General features: G+C 35.6%; 3 protein-coding genes across 3 annotated transcripts; all 3 read right to left on the reverse strand.

Moving 5' to 3' along the window:
* Positions 1-237: 237 nt before the first annotated feature.
* LOC104228538 (uncharacterized) lies at positions 238-786 on the reverse strand. The gene has a single exon (XM_070154422.1). It carries the CDS (start codon positions 784-786, stop codon positions 238-240), a length of 549 nt encoding a protein of 182 aa, XP_070010523.1.
* Positions 787-11,038: 10,252 nt separating this feature from the next.
* LOC104244603 (uncharacterized) lies at positions 11,039-11,530 on the reverse strand. The gene has a single exon (XM_009800060.1). The coding sequence runs from the start codon at positions 11,528-11,530 to the stop codon at positions 11,039-11,041; it is 492 nt and encodes a 163-aa protein (XP_009798362.1).
* A 1,876-nt stretch (positions 11,531-13,406) lies between these two features.
* LOC138875583 (uncharacterized) lies at positions 13,407-14,081 on the reverse strand. Its single transcript, XM_070154424.1, has one exon. It carries the CDS (start codon positions 14,079-14,081, stop codon positions 13,407-13,409), a length of 675 nt encoding a protein of 224 aa, XP_070010525.1.
* Positions 14,082-15,892: the final 1,811 nt, after the last annotated feature.

Genomic DNA, 15,892 nt, shown 5'->3' on the forward strand with positions numbered 1-15,892 from the left:
TGAGCCTAGTAATAGATGTTTTTAGACATGATAGTTCAAACAGAATGGATAACAATTATTTAAACAGTAATTAATATAAGAAGTAGATAATAATAATAAGTTCACACGTAGTAATTAACATAATAATTCAAGTTTAAACATAATAACAAGCTCTAAATTTAGAGTTGATCATAACAACAATAAGTTCATAATTTATAAACATAAATAACACAATAAGTAGTGCATAAACAACTAGGCTCAATCATCTTCATCCTCTGAATCCTTAGTATCCACTCCCTCAGAATCCTCAGCCTTAGAATCCTTAGCCTTCGCTCCCTCAAAATCATCATCCTCGTTTGTCTCAGAATCATCATCCTCATTTGTCTCCGAATCATCATCATCATCTTTCTCAGAATCCTTAGCATCCGCTCCACCACAATCATCATCCTCATCTGTCTCAGAATATTCCTTAACATCTGCTCCCTCAGAATCATCATCATCTTTCTCAGAATCCTCATCATCCTTGTTGTCTTCATCTCCAGTCTCATCCACATTTCCAGCATTTGCCTGCCCACCCTGAGCTTCTTCACCATTTGCATCACCATTTTCGTCCTCAGCATTTGCAGCTTCTTCCTCAGCATTTGCAGCATCTTGCGCAGCATAAATTGTTCTAAGCATTTGCAGCATCACTATATTCCTCTCCTGCACCTCCAACATTAACTTGGTGTTCTGAGCGGAGCGAAGACGGTGAAGATTAGCAGGTGTAGGGTTCTCATCATTTTCTTTTTCTACTTGGTCAATATTCATTTCTGTCTGTTCATGCATAGAGTCTAATGCAGTTCCCAAGTCATGTGCCCTCTGCTCGCGTGTTCTCTGTGCAGGTGCTCCGGGGGTGGCTTAATTAAATAACATCGATTAGATTTTAATGTAAATACAACAATCGATTTGTATGTAACTAATTTAAAGTTTATGCTTTAAAGCCATAGCAGATAGTAAATACAACAAAAGATTTGACGGTAGGTTGTTAAACCAAGTTTTTATTTTTTCTAGTTTTGTCCCCTCTTATGTAACCCAATTATTGATCAAAATATATAGTCAATTACTTATTTGTTTCTTTCTCCTTCTTGAGCAGTACTAATTGAAGTTGACAAATAATTACGGCACTGTGAAAATTGTATGAGCTTGAATAATTTGTTCAAATAAATAAGGAATAGTTTGATAACCTAATTAAGTTAATTGAAAGCATGTGCAAAAAGTGAAACTCTTTTTAATACTCTTGCAATTAATATGTTTTCAATAACTCTTTTATGTAGTTTTAGGAGTATAATCTTGGATTAGTGGTGCAAGTAGTGTCTTAAATTTTCAACAATCAATAATTTGTTGGAATATATACCACAGCGGAAGCAATAACAGAATCTTATTCACGTGTAATCTAAACAACTAGCACGTATGGAGATTTTATGATTACCTCTTGAAGCGTAAACACAACAAATCTAGGTCGTTCTCCAGTTCCTCAGTTGAAAACACACTAGCAGATTTCCACAGTCTTCTACTGTGTTACCCAAACAATAACCGAAAATAGAGAATTTTGGGTGGGCAAAATTCTAGTAGAAACCGCAGTCAGAATCATGTAAAAAACGTCCAGCCCTTATATCCATATATATAGCTGCGTTTTTTAGGTCAAAACCGTTTTCAAAACCTGTTAGGTTTCCTTCTCCCACTAAGGGACGGTTTCCACGTTTTCTTTCCCACTAAGTAACAGTTTCCACTATTTTCTATTATTTAGGCACAGTAGGGACCACAGAATTTAATTAACAAGGCTTCCTATTATGATATTAATTTCGAAATTCTGAAACTAATTTCCATCATAATAAATTACGAATTATTCCACTAAAAATTCGTAATTGCACTCCTTAGTTCAATTTCGAAATTCTTCCATAAAACCTTATTTAACTCCCCATGTTAAGATTCAGATACTAATCAATCAAATTAAATTACTGACTATTTAATTTATTGATTACTTCCTTTAGACTTACACTTAACTTATTTCATGTGTCGGATACAAAATCTACCGGCCGGGTTTACACATGAAAACTTATAAGCTTTCATAAAGGAGTATCATCAATCTCAAAATCGAGACATGGATTCCATCAACTAATTATTACTTTGCCAATGTATATCATTGTTATCCAATTTACCAGGCTTATTGACTCGCAAAAGAATCTCGCCTTTTAATAAATCAAAACAACAAGTGACATACACAACTAATAATAATTATATCAGGATTAAGAGTATAAGTACATTAAATGGACTAGAGAAATTATTTTATAAAGTCAGTATAAAATACTCATCTCTACTTGATCCGTTCAATACATACAAAATGTACTAGCACAAGAAGTTGGAATTAAACCATTCCCATAATCAAGATAAATTATATTTAATCTTGTGCTACAATCATTCCGATGATTTGTCCAATTCCATCATTAGATTGTGAACATTAACTTTTATGTCTTACAAGAACCGATGATTTAATCTTCCGTGTATAAGCTAAACTCTATACACTAAATCATCTACTATGTAAGCAATGGACGCACAAACCAACACATGATCTATTTAAAATGAAACTTTATTGAATTTAAACAAGTAAATAAATAATTGTTCATAAAGAATACTATAACAATACGCATGACTTATAGTATATTCTAACAATCTCCCACTTAGACTAATAACCATGCGTCTACAATTTTGACACCCATTCCTTCTACATGCTTATCAAAAGTCTTCTGTGGTAAGCTCTTAGTAAACGGATCTGCCAAGTTGTTCTCTGACGCAATCTTGGTGACCACTACATCCCCTCTCTGCACTATATCACGAATTAAATGATATTTACGCTCAATGTGCTTTGCCCTCTTATGGCTTCGTGGCTCCTTTGAATTTGCAACCGCACCACTATTATCACAGTAAAGCGTAATTGGTGCTTGAATCGAAGGAACCACACCCAACTCTCTCAGGAAGTTACCGAGCCAAACTGCCTCTTTGGCTGCCTCAGAGGCTGCCACATATTCGGCTTCCATGGTGGAATCAGCAACACAAGTTTGCTTGATACTCCTCCAACTTATGGCTCCACCTCCAAGAGTAAACACATTACCTGAGGTAGACTTTCTAGAATCTCTGTCTGATTGGAAATCCGAATCAGTATACCCAATAGGTACCAGGTCATCCGATTGGTAGATCAACATGTAATCCCTAGTCCTTTTCAGGTACTTGATTATATGTTTAACCGCCGTCCAATGCTCTTTCCCAGGATTAGACTGAAATCTGCTAACAACGCCAACGGCAAAGCAGATATCAGGCCTAGTGCATAACATAGCATACATGAGGCTCCCCACAGCTGATGCATAAGGGACCGCCTTCATCTTTTCTATCTCTTCATCAGTCTTAGGAGACTGATCTTTAGATAGAGAAATTCCATGTCTGAAAGGAAGGAATCCTTTCTTGGAATCATGCATGCTAAACCTGGAGAGTATTGTATCAATATAAAGACCTTGGGACAAGCCTAATATCCTTTTCTTGCGATCTCGCAAGAGTTTGATCCCAAGGATATGAGCCGCTTCTCCCAAATCTTTCATATCAAAATGTGTGGACAACCACTGCTTAACTGAATTCAACATGCCCACATTATTTCCTATGAGCAGTATGTCATCTACATATAAGATCAAAAATGCCACTTTGTCCCCATCCCACTTTTTGTATACACAAGATTCGTTAAGACACTGATCAAAACCAAAAGTTTTAATCGCCTTATCAAAACAAGTGTTCCATGCCCTAGATGCCTGTTTTAGTCCATAAATGGACCTTTTAAGCTTACACAACATGTGCTCTTTGCCACTTTCCATAAAACCGTCTGGTTGCATCATATAGATGCACTCATCAAGACTTCCATTAAGGAAAGCTGTCTTGACATCCATTTGCCAAATCTCATAATCATAATGAGCAGCAATGGATAAGAGAATCCTTATAGACTTAAGCATGGCTACCGGCGAGAAGGTTTCCTCATAGTCAATCCCTTCTTTCTGAGTAAACCCTTTCGCTACAAGCCTTGCTTTAAAAGTTTGTACTTTTCCGTCTACACCTCTCTTTTTCTTATAGATCCATTTGCATCCAATGGGTTTAACCCCATCAGTTGGTTCTACAAGATCCCAAACCTGATTAGAGTACATAGACTCCATCTCTGATTTCATAGCAGCAACCCACTTATCGGCATCCTTATCATGTAGTGCTTGGTCGTAATTGACAGGTTCGGAGGTAGGCTCCTCAGGGATCCTATCATATGATTCTCCCAAGAGCGTGTAACGAACTGGCTGTCTTATTTCTCTCCCACTACGACTACGCACTACATCAGTTGCAACTACATCACGTTGATTTTGTGGTTGAACCACAACATCATCAGGAACCTGAGTCTCCATGCTATCCACAGGGATATCAACGACTTCTTCCTGTTGTGCAGTCTGCTCAACATGACTCCCACTACTTTGTGGTAGTATGACTGCGGGCACTTGTTCTTGTGGTACATTAAGTCTATTGACATTTCTCCCACTACTAAAGTGCAATGGTATGTCAAAATCGACTTCCGGGGTTTGGATATGGTCGTTTTGATTTTCAGATGACTGAGTTTCCATTCCTTTGCTAAGTTCCTGTAAAACGAGTTTACTTCTAGGAACATGGTTCATCAAATAGTCCTCTTCTAGAAACTTGGCATTTGTGCTAACAATTACCTTTTTCTCTTTAGGACAATAGAATAAACCACCTTTCGTCCCTTTTGGATAACCTATAAACACGCATACATCCGTTCTTGCCTCCAATTTATCCGTTTTCCCCTTTAGCACATGTGCCGGACAACCCCAAACTCGAATATGCCGCAGACTAGGCTTGCGCCCAGTCCACAATTCTGTAGGGGTCAAGGGTACTGACTTTGAAGGAACTAAGTTCAGAACATAATTCGCCGTTTCTAAGGCATGTCCCCAAAAAGACGAAGGCAAATCGGAATAACTCATCATTGATCTAACCATTTCCATAAGAGTCCTATTTCTTCTTTCAGCTACACCATTTTGTTGTGGAGTTCCAGGTGCAGATAATTGAGATGTAATTCCACATTCTGATAAATAACCAATGAAGTCCGTAGAGAGGTACTCCCCACCACGATCAGATCGTAGTGTCTTGATATGTTTATTATGTCGCTTTTCAGTCTCAGTCTTGAATTCTTTGAACTTTTCAAAACATTCAGACTTTCGACGCAACAAATAAATATATCCATATTTTGAGTAATCATCTGTGAAAGTCACAAAATACTCAAAACCACCTCTTGCTTGGACATTCATTGGACCACACAAATCAGAATGAATTAATTCTAATTTATCACTTGCCCGATTTCCTTTTGAGGGGAAATTTCGTTTTGTCATTTTCCCTTCTAAACAAGATTCACAAGTTGGTAGTGCCTCCACTTTCAATGAACTTAAAGGTCCATCCTTGACCAACCTGGAAATTCTGTTCAGATTTATATGACCCAAACACAAGTGCCATAAATATGTTTCACTCAATTCAGAAGAACGTTTTCTCTTGCTTGGTAAATCAACATTATTCAGTTCTTTAGGTGGTAACGGTTTACGAATAGAGTCAACAACAAAAAGACCATTAATCAATGTAGCCGAAGAGAGATAACGCTTATTATGAGTAATAACACATTTATCAACGTCATGACAATTAAAATCATAACCATCTCTCATAGCGCTAGAAACCGAAATTAAATTCCTTCTAACGGAAGGTACATATAATGTGTCTTTTAAAGCTAAAACTCTACCACTACCAAACGAAATACTAATATTTCCTAATGCTAAAGCTGGGGCTGCTGAACCGTCTGCTTGATAAACATTGATTTCTCCTTTACTTAGCCGCCGCGTTACCTGAAACCCCTGCAAATAAGTGCAGATATGATTAGTGGCTCCCGAATCTACACACCATGACATGGTAGAAACAGCCGCTAAAAATGTTTCAACGACAAGTAGATGTAAATCACCTGGTTTATTTTTCAGCTTGGCCAGATAAGTTGGACACTGCTTCTTATGATGCCCGGGCTGCTTGCAGTGATAACACTTGCCCTTAGCCTTTTTCACACCAGCAGTCGCGCCACCAACAGAGGGTTTTTGAGCCTTTTTCTTTTTCTGCCCGCCTCTCGGCTTAGAAGAAGAACCTGCCTCAAAATTCAATGCCACGGGAGGAGCTTGGGACTTGATAATAGTCTCTGCCAACTGCAGCTCATTCAACAATTTCGCAAGGGACAAATCCATTTTGTTCATGTTATAATTCAGGCGAAATTACTGAAAACTGTCAGGCAAAGTCTGCAGGATCATTTCAACCTGCGTGTCCTTATCAATGTTAGCTCCAAGGACCTCCAGTTCATTCAGAAGACTCATCATCTTCAGAACATGGTCCCTGACCGATGAACCTTCAACCATTTTGGTATTCAGAAGGGCTTTCATGGCAGTCTGCTTAGCCGCACGATTCTGATCTCCGAACATTTCTTTGAGATTTTTCAGAATGTCATAAGCAGACTCCATCGATTGATGCTGATGTTGCAGAACATTCGACATGGATGCCAAAATGTAACACCGCGCCATCTCATCAGCCTTAATCCATTTCTGGTAAGCCTTTTGTTCATCATCTGTGGCATCATCTCCAGGTTTTTCTGGACACACCTCATCGAGCACAAATTTGTACTCTTCAGCAATTAGAACAATATCCAAATTTCGTTTCCAATCAACATAATTTGGACCCTCAAGTTTGTTTTGGGTAAGAATGGCAGTAAGGGGATTAAAAGCAGTCATTGTTAATCTGGGAGACATTAAATATTTAAATAGATCAAATCAGTTTGTATTATGAACATTAAAATTCAAAACACATTATATATATACAATCTATGCACCTTGAACAACAAATTTCGATGGGAAAGAAGCTATTCTTGCAATATACATATATAATGACAGATTTTCACTCCATAAACTTAAACATGTCATACTCAGATGGAGAGTAAACTATTAATTTAAGCCAAGTGAATATCAACATTCAACATATATTAGTCCCATTGAACCAACATGCATACTCAGATGGAGAGTAAATACAAATAATCAATGACTAGTATAACATAGTGATTATTCATAATATTTTTATCCGATATGGAAGAAGACCTACGTCAACGTGTAAAAATATTATATCACTGATTTTTTAAGCCCGAGGATCAAGGGAATTGATCCCCACAATTACTGGAATTAAAAACAAAAAAAAAATTCAGAATTTTAGAAAAACAGCAAAAACACCATCTAAACGACCCCGAACGCCCAAAAAACGACTTCAGTCATAAGAAATCCATGAGTATTGCTCACTGGGCCATTTCGCATGGACCTGCCAAGTTTCAGGTCAATCGGAGTCCGTCAACTTTTTGACCTCCGATTTTCTGCCCTAATTCAGCAAAACGTGTTTTTCCGTTTTACATGATAAAATTCAATTTTCAGATTATTCTAACTCAACATCACCAATATTAAAAGGATACATCAAGTTTTCAGAATAATCAACACAACCCATAGCAAATAATCACACCAAAAAACAGTGCAGGTTTTCAGAAAAACAAACTTTGCATGTAATTCAAAACTTGCATATAGAACATGATATTAATCCTTATGGTTTATCCTAATTATTTAATTAGACGTGAGTAAGCTCTGATACCAATTGTTGGAATATATACCACAGCGGAAGCAATAACAGAATCTTATTCACGTGTAATCTAAACAACTAGCACGTATGGAGATTTTAGAATGACCTCTTGAAGCGTAAACACAACAAATCTAGGTCGTTCTCCAGTTCCTCAGTTGAAAACACACTAGCAGATTTCCACAGTCTTCTACTGTGTTACCCAAACAATAATCGAAAATAGAAAATTTTGGGTGGGCAAAATTCTAGTAGAAACCGCAGTCAGAATCATGTCAAAAACGTCCAGCCCTTATATCCATATATATAGCTGCGTTTTTTAGGTCAAAACCGTTTTCAAAACCTGTTAGGTTTCCTTCTCCCACTAAGGGACGGTTTCCACGTTTTCTTTCCCACTAAGTAACAGTTTCCACTATTTTCTATTATTTAGGCACAGTAGGGACCACAGAATTTAATTAACAAGGCTTCCTATTATGATATTAATTTCGAAATTCTGAAACTAATTTCCATCATAATAAATTACGAATTATTCCACTAAAAATTCGTAATTGCACTCCTTAGTTCAATTTCGAAATTCTTCCATAAAACCTTATTTAACTCCCCATGTTAAGATTCAGATACTAATCAATCAAATTAAATTACTGACTATTTAATTTATTGATTACTTCCTTTAGACTTACACTTAACTTATTTCATGTGTCGGATACAAAATCCACCGGCCGGGTTTACACATGAAAACTTATAAGCTTTCATAAAGGAGTATCATCAATCTCAAAATCGAGACATGGATTCCATCAACTAATTATTACTTCGCCAATGTATATCATTGTTATCCAATTTACCAGGCTTATTGACTCGCGAAAGAATCTCGCCTTTTAATAAATCAAAACAACAAGTGACATACACAGCTAATAATAATTATATCAGGATTAAGAGTATAAGTACATTAAATGGACTAGAGAAATTATTTTATAAAGTCAGTATAAAATACTCATCTCTACTTGATCCGTTCAATACATACAAAATGTACTAGCACAAGAAGTTGGAATTAAACCATTCCCATAATCAAGATAAATTATATTTAATCTTGTGCTACAATCATTCCGATGATTTGTCCAATTCCATCATTAGATTGTGAACATTAACTTTTATGTCTTACAAGAACCGATGATTTAATCTTCCGTGTATAAGCTAAACTCTATACACTAAATCATCTACTATGTAAGCAATGGACGCACAAACCAACACATGATCTATTTAAAATAAAACTTTATTGAATTTAAACAAGTAAATAAATAATTGTTCATAAAGAATACTATAACAATACGCATGACTTATAGTATATTCTAACACAATTAACATTGCTAACTCTCAAGAGGTATTAAATAAGTGAAATATTTGACGATAATTTAATATGAAGTTGTGTAATTTTCTTACCTCACAATTAATCAAGTGCCGCAATATCTCATCAAACTTAACATATTACGAATGATGTTATTAAAGTAGAATTTGTTGATTGATGTTATAGACTTATACATGTTTTTATTTTCTTTTGAATTATTTTTACTTAAGTTTTTTTGGAACTTATTTTATGGCATGTTTTGACATAAAAGTCCCATGAACTTTTTCTTTTTGGATTTTGAATTTAGGTTATATTTTCAATTTCAATTTATTTGTTTTAGTACAATTCACTAGTTGTTTTATATTGCATATTGTTAATTTCAATTAATAGATTTTTTTTTTGTCAAACATATGAATAATGTTATGACATTATATATAAATATTAATTATTTTGTCGCCCATGATGGTCTTACAAAATATATTCTTTAATTTTCACACTTGATTAAATTAAAACATTACTAATTTGAAAAATATTACAATTATTTTTTCAATATTATTTATAAATACGTGGTTATTAATTAATATATTTTCAAGAAATAGTATGCATTTTAAATACCTAATTAATATATTTCAAGAAATAATAGCATCTTAAATATCTAAATTTAATATATTATTCATAAAAGAACAAATTTGTCAAGTATTAATTTCATTTTCAAATTAATCTAGCTATGTAATTACATATGCACAACAAATAATTGTATTTACACTATAATTATATTATTATAAACAAACATGTCGTCGTAATTACTATATGTAATTACTGAGCTGTGTGAGTAATTACAATAATTTTAATTACCAGGTGACTTTCCAACCGACCCTAAAAGTAGAGGTTAAGTAAATGAAGAGGCGTGAATATTAACTTAAAGACACAAGCAAACAACAATATTAACTCAAAAGATACTACAGTAAGCAATAATATTTAGAATTTGTGGTCATAAACAAGTGAAAAAGAGGCTCAGAGTATTTGTATAGTTATAATATATTTTCATCAAGGGTAGTGTTGAAAGTTTAAGCTAAATTGTTTCCAAATTTAGAAATGAGTCATTTTTTTGGAATGGACCAAAATAAAAATAGGTTCACATAAACTGGAACGGAGGGAGTAGTAAACAACAATATTAACTCAAAAGGCAGTCGTAAACAACAACATTACTCAAAAACACCATGAAACATGCACCACAATTGTCATATCAGATCAGCTACTCATCTCTTTTGGAGAATAAATGTGAGACCAATATCGAGTTTTATGCCATAAATGAAGAGACAAAAATTTTCATAAATAAGGAAATAACAGTTTTTTTACGTCCTACAAATAGTTTTTATGATTTATTTATGACATCTTCTACCGCTTTCAGTCATAAATGAGATATACAAGTTCTTACCTGATGTTTGAACAAAAGGAAAGGAAGATACTGCCTGATTTCTGTAAGGAATGGACAACTTGCTTGTGAAATTTTGATGTCAAAACTTTTTTGTTTTATGAACTTCTGAATTATATACTTTAGATTTGGAAGCTAGTTTATTGGGATTGTTTTATTTGATTCCATTTGTAATCTCTCTGAACCTTTAGATTTGTTTTGAACTTTATTTTGTTGGAAAGTTACATAAATACTAGTAAATGAGTAAAATATTTTATAATCTACAACTATTAACTTAATTATATAATCTTCAATATATTTATATTATATTAAAATATGATGACCTTTTGCGAAATATCCTTTGTCTTTTTTAACTTTTAAAAATTAGTTTCATGCCAGATAAAATAGTCATTTAATTATTTCTGTAAGTAGTCCTAATTTTTTGTCCTAAAATTTAGGACTTTTACCTATACCTTTTTTTTTGGTAATTAAAAATTTTCATTAATCACTATTGAAGCTTTACAAGTCCACAGTTGGCTTACAACTCAGCCTACTGTCCTATTTTGGTTTGTTGCTCTAACATTACATATGCATGCTATGTTCCTAGCTAACTCTTCAGCTTTCCTGCTTTGCTTTTCAAATATCCTGTGATTTCTCTCGTTCCATATCTCATGAATTGCTTCTGCATATATCATCCTGAATACTCCTGCCTTACTTGATTTTTCTGTTGCATTCTCTACAGCGCATTTCCAGTGTTGGTCCCATGAAGTTGCCCAGATTGGTTGCCTCTGCATCCATTTTAGCAGGGTTGTCCAAACACTCTTAGCATACTCACATTCAATAAAAATATGCTTCCTGTTCTCATCATGCACTTTACACATAATACATTCCCTGTCCACTTGCATCCCCCATTTGTTCAACCTGTCACTGATTAGCATCCTATCTTGGAAGTATAGCCACATTGTGAATTTAGCTTTTGCCCTTGCTTCATTTCCAAACATGAACATCTTCCATTCTACCCTTGGCAATTGCCCCATCATAGCCAAATATAGTTGTCTGATCATGGTGTTGTTTTTCTATAGCTGAATATGAATTGTTTCTACTGAGCTTCTTGCCTCCACCATCTTTCTAACTACCCAGGAAGTCTGCTTTGGTATTGGCATATTAGGCAGCTGTTGGCCTTTTATATAGTATGCTTGTATCCATTTGATCCACATCTTATCACCCTGGTTTGCTAGATCCCAGTAGTTCTTTGATGCTGCTGCTTTATTTCATAGTTTTAAATTGATTAGATTTAGTCCCCCAGCACTTTTGGGAGTACACATTTTTTTCCATGCTACCAAAGATCTTCCTGTAATGACATTGACTCCTGACCACACATAGCTTCTGCAGTATGCTTCAATAGTCTTCAAGACCTTGCTAGGAATCAGAAACAGTTGTGACCAATAAGCCTGAGTACCAAATAAGATAGATTGCACTAATTGAATTCTTCCAGCATATGAGAGTTTTTTTGTTGTCCATGAAAAAATTCTTGCCACCATCTTCTCAATAAGTTATTTCCATTTAGCTATGGACATCTTCTTAGTGGTTAATGGAACTCCTAGGTACTTAACTGGCAATATACCTCTGGTGTAACCAAATTTTGCAATATCTCTTCACTAGCCAACTGAGTAACACCTCCAAAGAAGATTGAACTCTTTTCCTGGTTGGCTTTCAAGCCTGAAGCTGCATAAAAATGATTAAGACAGTGTTGTAACTGAGTGATTGATCTATGTCACCCCTTGCAAAAAGTAACAAATCATCTGCAAAGCTCAAATGAGTTATGCCAAGCTTAACACACCTTGGGTAATATTTGAATTCTCTTTCCTTTTTCAATCCATTCAAGCTTCTACTGAAGTACTCCATAGCAATTGCAAAGAGGAAAGGAGACATGGGATCTCCCTGTCTCAATCCCTTTGCAGCTGGGAATGGCTCAGTAGGTTCTCCATTGATGATAATTAAATAGGTCACAGTTTTCATACAAGTAAGCACCCATTACTGAAACTTATTAGGGAACCCCAACTCAACCATCACTTGTTCTAAGAATATCCATTCTACAGAATCGTAAGCTTTGGTTAGATCAATCTTGATCATGCACCTTGGGGAAGAATTCTTTCTGGTGCATGACTTCACAAGTTCATGAGATAAGATTATGTTATCTGATATTTTCCTTCCTGGAATAAATTCTGCCTGAGCTTCACTTATCACACTAGCAATTACTCCCTGCAGTCTGCTTGCTAGTATTTTAGATATGATCTTATAAAGGACAGTACAACATGCAATAGGCATGAATTCCCTTGCTGTAGTTGGGCTATTTACTTTAGGAACAAGAGTAATTGTTGTACAGTTGATACCTTTGTACATTCTTCCAGTGATAAAGAACTCGTACACTAATTGCACAATCTCCTACTTAATATAGGCCATACTTTCTTGAATAAACATGAGTTATACCCATTAACTCCAGGAGCTTTATCCTTTTGTATAGCATAAATGCTCTTATATGCTTTATCTTCTGTCACTTCAACAATCAAACTAATCTGCTGTTCATGATTAAGCTTAGGGTCATTCTTCATTATTTCTTTGTTGATTGCTGGTAATGTCTTTGTAGAAGCCCCCATCAGGTTTTTATAAAACCTTATAAACTCTTCTTTGATGCTAACCTGATTATAAACCTTCATTCCATCCTCTGTAGTCAGCTCTAGCATCTGTTTTCTATGGCTCCTCTCTTTTACAATAGCAGAAAAATACTTGGTATTGTCATCCCCTAGTTTAATCTATTTTAGCCTTGATTTTTGCTTTAGAATACTCTCTTCAATTAAAGACCACTTCTCTAGTTGTTGAAGAGTTTGTTTCTCTTGCTCTAGTAGACTGTCACTATATTGGCTTTGCATATTTTTTTTGGACTGTAACAAGGTCACTTCTTGCATCTTCAATTCTCTTTGTTATTCCCTTATATTCATCAGCATTAAGTTTCTTGAATAAAGGCTTCAGAGCTTTGAGCGTCTTACATACATTCTCCATATCATCCTTTGCTAATCCTCTGTTCCATATGGACTTCACTATATTTCCAAACTCCTTATGATCTATCCATACATTAAAGAATCTAAAGGGTGGTTTGATATTGGATCTAATAGACTTGATGTTCAACAGCATAGGAGAGTGATCAGATATCAATGGAACATCATATTCAGTACATATATGCCCCCAGTTAGACATCCACAAGTCACTACCAAACACCCTATCAATTCTACTTAGTATCCTGTCATCACCTTGTTGTTTATTGGACCAGGTATAGTACTCTCCTTTCCATGCCAGTTCATTCAGAAACAGGTTATGAATACAGTCTGAAAAATCTTCCATTTCACTCATTGCTACTGGATTGCCATACATTCTGTCTTGAGTATACAACATAGCATTAAAATCTCCACCAATTATCCAAGGCTTTGTCATTTGTGTTGAAATATCATTCAGATTACTCCATAAGGATTTTCTCTGCTCAATTGTGTTGAAACCATACACTAGTGTAAGGCAAGCTTCAAATCCATCCATTCTCCCCCTTATTGTGCAATGAATTAATTGAGCATCTATCTTTTCAACAACAATATAATACACCTTAGGATCCCATGTTAGCCAAATCCTCCTATTTATTGCACTCTGATAATTGTTCTGAATTGCCCAATCTGGTAAGATGTTTTTGAATACCCTGTTGGCTCTGTTATCCTTGACTCTAGTTTCCAAAAAATCAGCTAACTTTATTTGCTTATTCTATAAGTATATCTTTAATTCTGTTTGTTTATATATCTTATTTATTCCCCTCACATTCCATATCACCCAAGTCATTAAACTCTAATAGGTGGCCCACTATTAGCTGTGGGCAAGCATTGCTGTATCCCTTTTCCACATGTGGGCTTCCCTGTTTTATTCCCTCTCAGTATACTAGTAGCCAGAGCTGGGATCTCCCTGATACAGCTAAGTTCAGGACTTTTTTGAGTGCTTTGTATCTCCCTTCCAAGCATTTGATCTCCAACTCTTGTTAAAGACTGTTGTGTTTGATCAGTAGGTTGCTTGTCATTTGTCTCTTCCACTTGTTGATCTGCTCCTACTACCACATCAGGAAGATCCTTCACCTCATTAGTCTTCTTAGCTCTCCACTCTTGTACTACTTTCTCTACTTGTTGAGGGGCTTCTTGTGTAGCAATTGGTGCAGCTGGTCTCCTTCTTCTTCTAGGCTGTTCATAGTGGTTTTGCTCATTCTCAACTTTCGTACAAGAGTGACCAATCTTCAGGCATTCTTCACAGAATTCTGGTTTCCAGTCATAGTCTATTGCTTGTTCAAACTGTCTTCCATCTGGTTCCCATACTGTGACACTTGTTGGCAATGCTCTAGTAACATTAATCTCAATTAACATCCTAGCATATGAGATCCTCTTTTGTTTTGATGTGCATTCATCTGCATACAATGGTTTGCCATAGCACTTGCAATTTTGCTCAAAGACTGTACTCCCCAGCAACTCATAGGTAGTTTAGGTAGTATCACCCACAATGGAATTTCAGTTAGAAATTCCTTGGTAAAATCAAAATTAACAGTCCATGGCTTCAAAATAAGTGATTTATTGTTCATTGTGTATGAACCAGAGTATAGAATCTCATTCATATCATTCATAGATTGAAACTTCACAATATAGTATCCTTCATCATGATAGAATACTTCCGGCTATGAAACTTGATTCCAACTCTGTTTTACAAATCGATGCATGTAATTATAGCCCGGTGTTTTCCCAATTACATACACAATTAGGGCACATTTTCATTTCCTAACTTTCTTCTCCACATCCTCTTTCTCAAGTTGTACCACTGCCTTCCCTTCTACAATTTTAGGTGGTATGTAACTCAGTTTCAAATCATTTTCAAAGCTACGATTACCTGCAAACAATGAAGTCCACACTGCTTTCTCCCCCTTCTCCTAATTTGCTGGTGCTAGATCTTGTGTTAACTTGCTCATACTCGCTAGATCCTTGCTAGTACTCGCTAGATCTGCAGTCTTCTCAATCGATTTGTCACTTTGGCCACTTAGGATTGGACTAACACTCAGATCCAATCTCTTAGCTGCAGCTTGCTTCATTCCATCACTTGCATGTTGCTTCAATTGATTATCTTCCAATGGAACAGTAACATTTTCCATAGTTGCTACTGGAGTTTTCTCTAGTTGCAAGTTGGTTTCAGCTAGGTTTCCTCCCCCAGCTAAAGGTTGCAACCTTGGTATTTCTCGAGGTGTACCTCTTCCCCGAGCCATATCCACGGTGGTCGGATGTCGTACTAACGTGTGCCGGTGAGCATTGGGTTAGAGAGAGAATTTTCTA

This window comes from Nicotiana sylvestris, chromosome 8 (genome assembly GCF_000393655.2).
Source record: "Nicotiana sylvestris chromosome 8, ASM39365v2, whole genome shotgun sequence".
Lineage (NCBI taxonomy): Eukaryota > Viridiplantae > Streptophyta > Magnoliopsida > Solanales > Solanaceae > Nicotiana > Nicotiana sylvestris.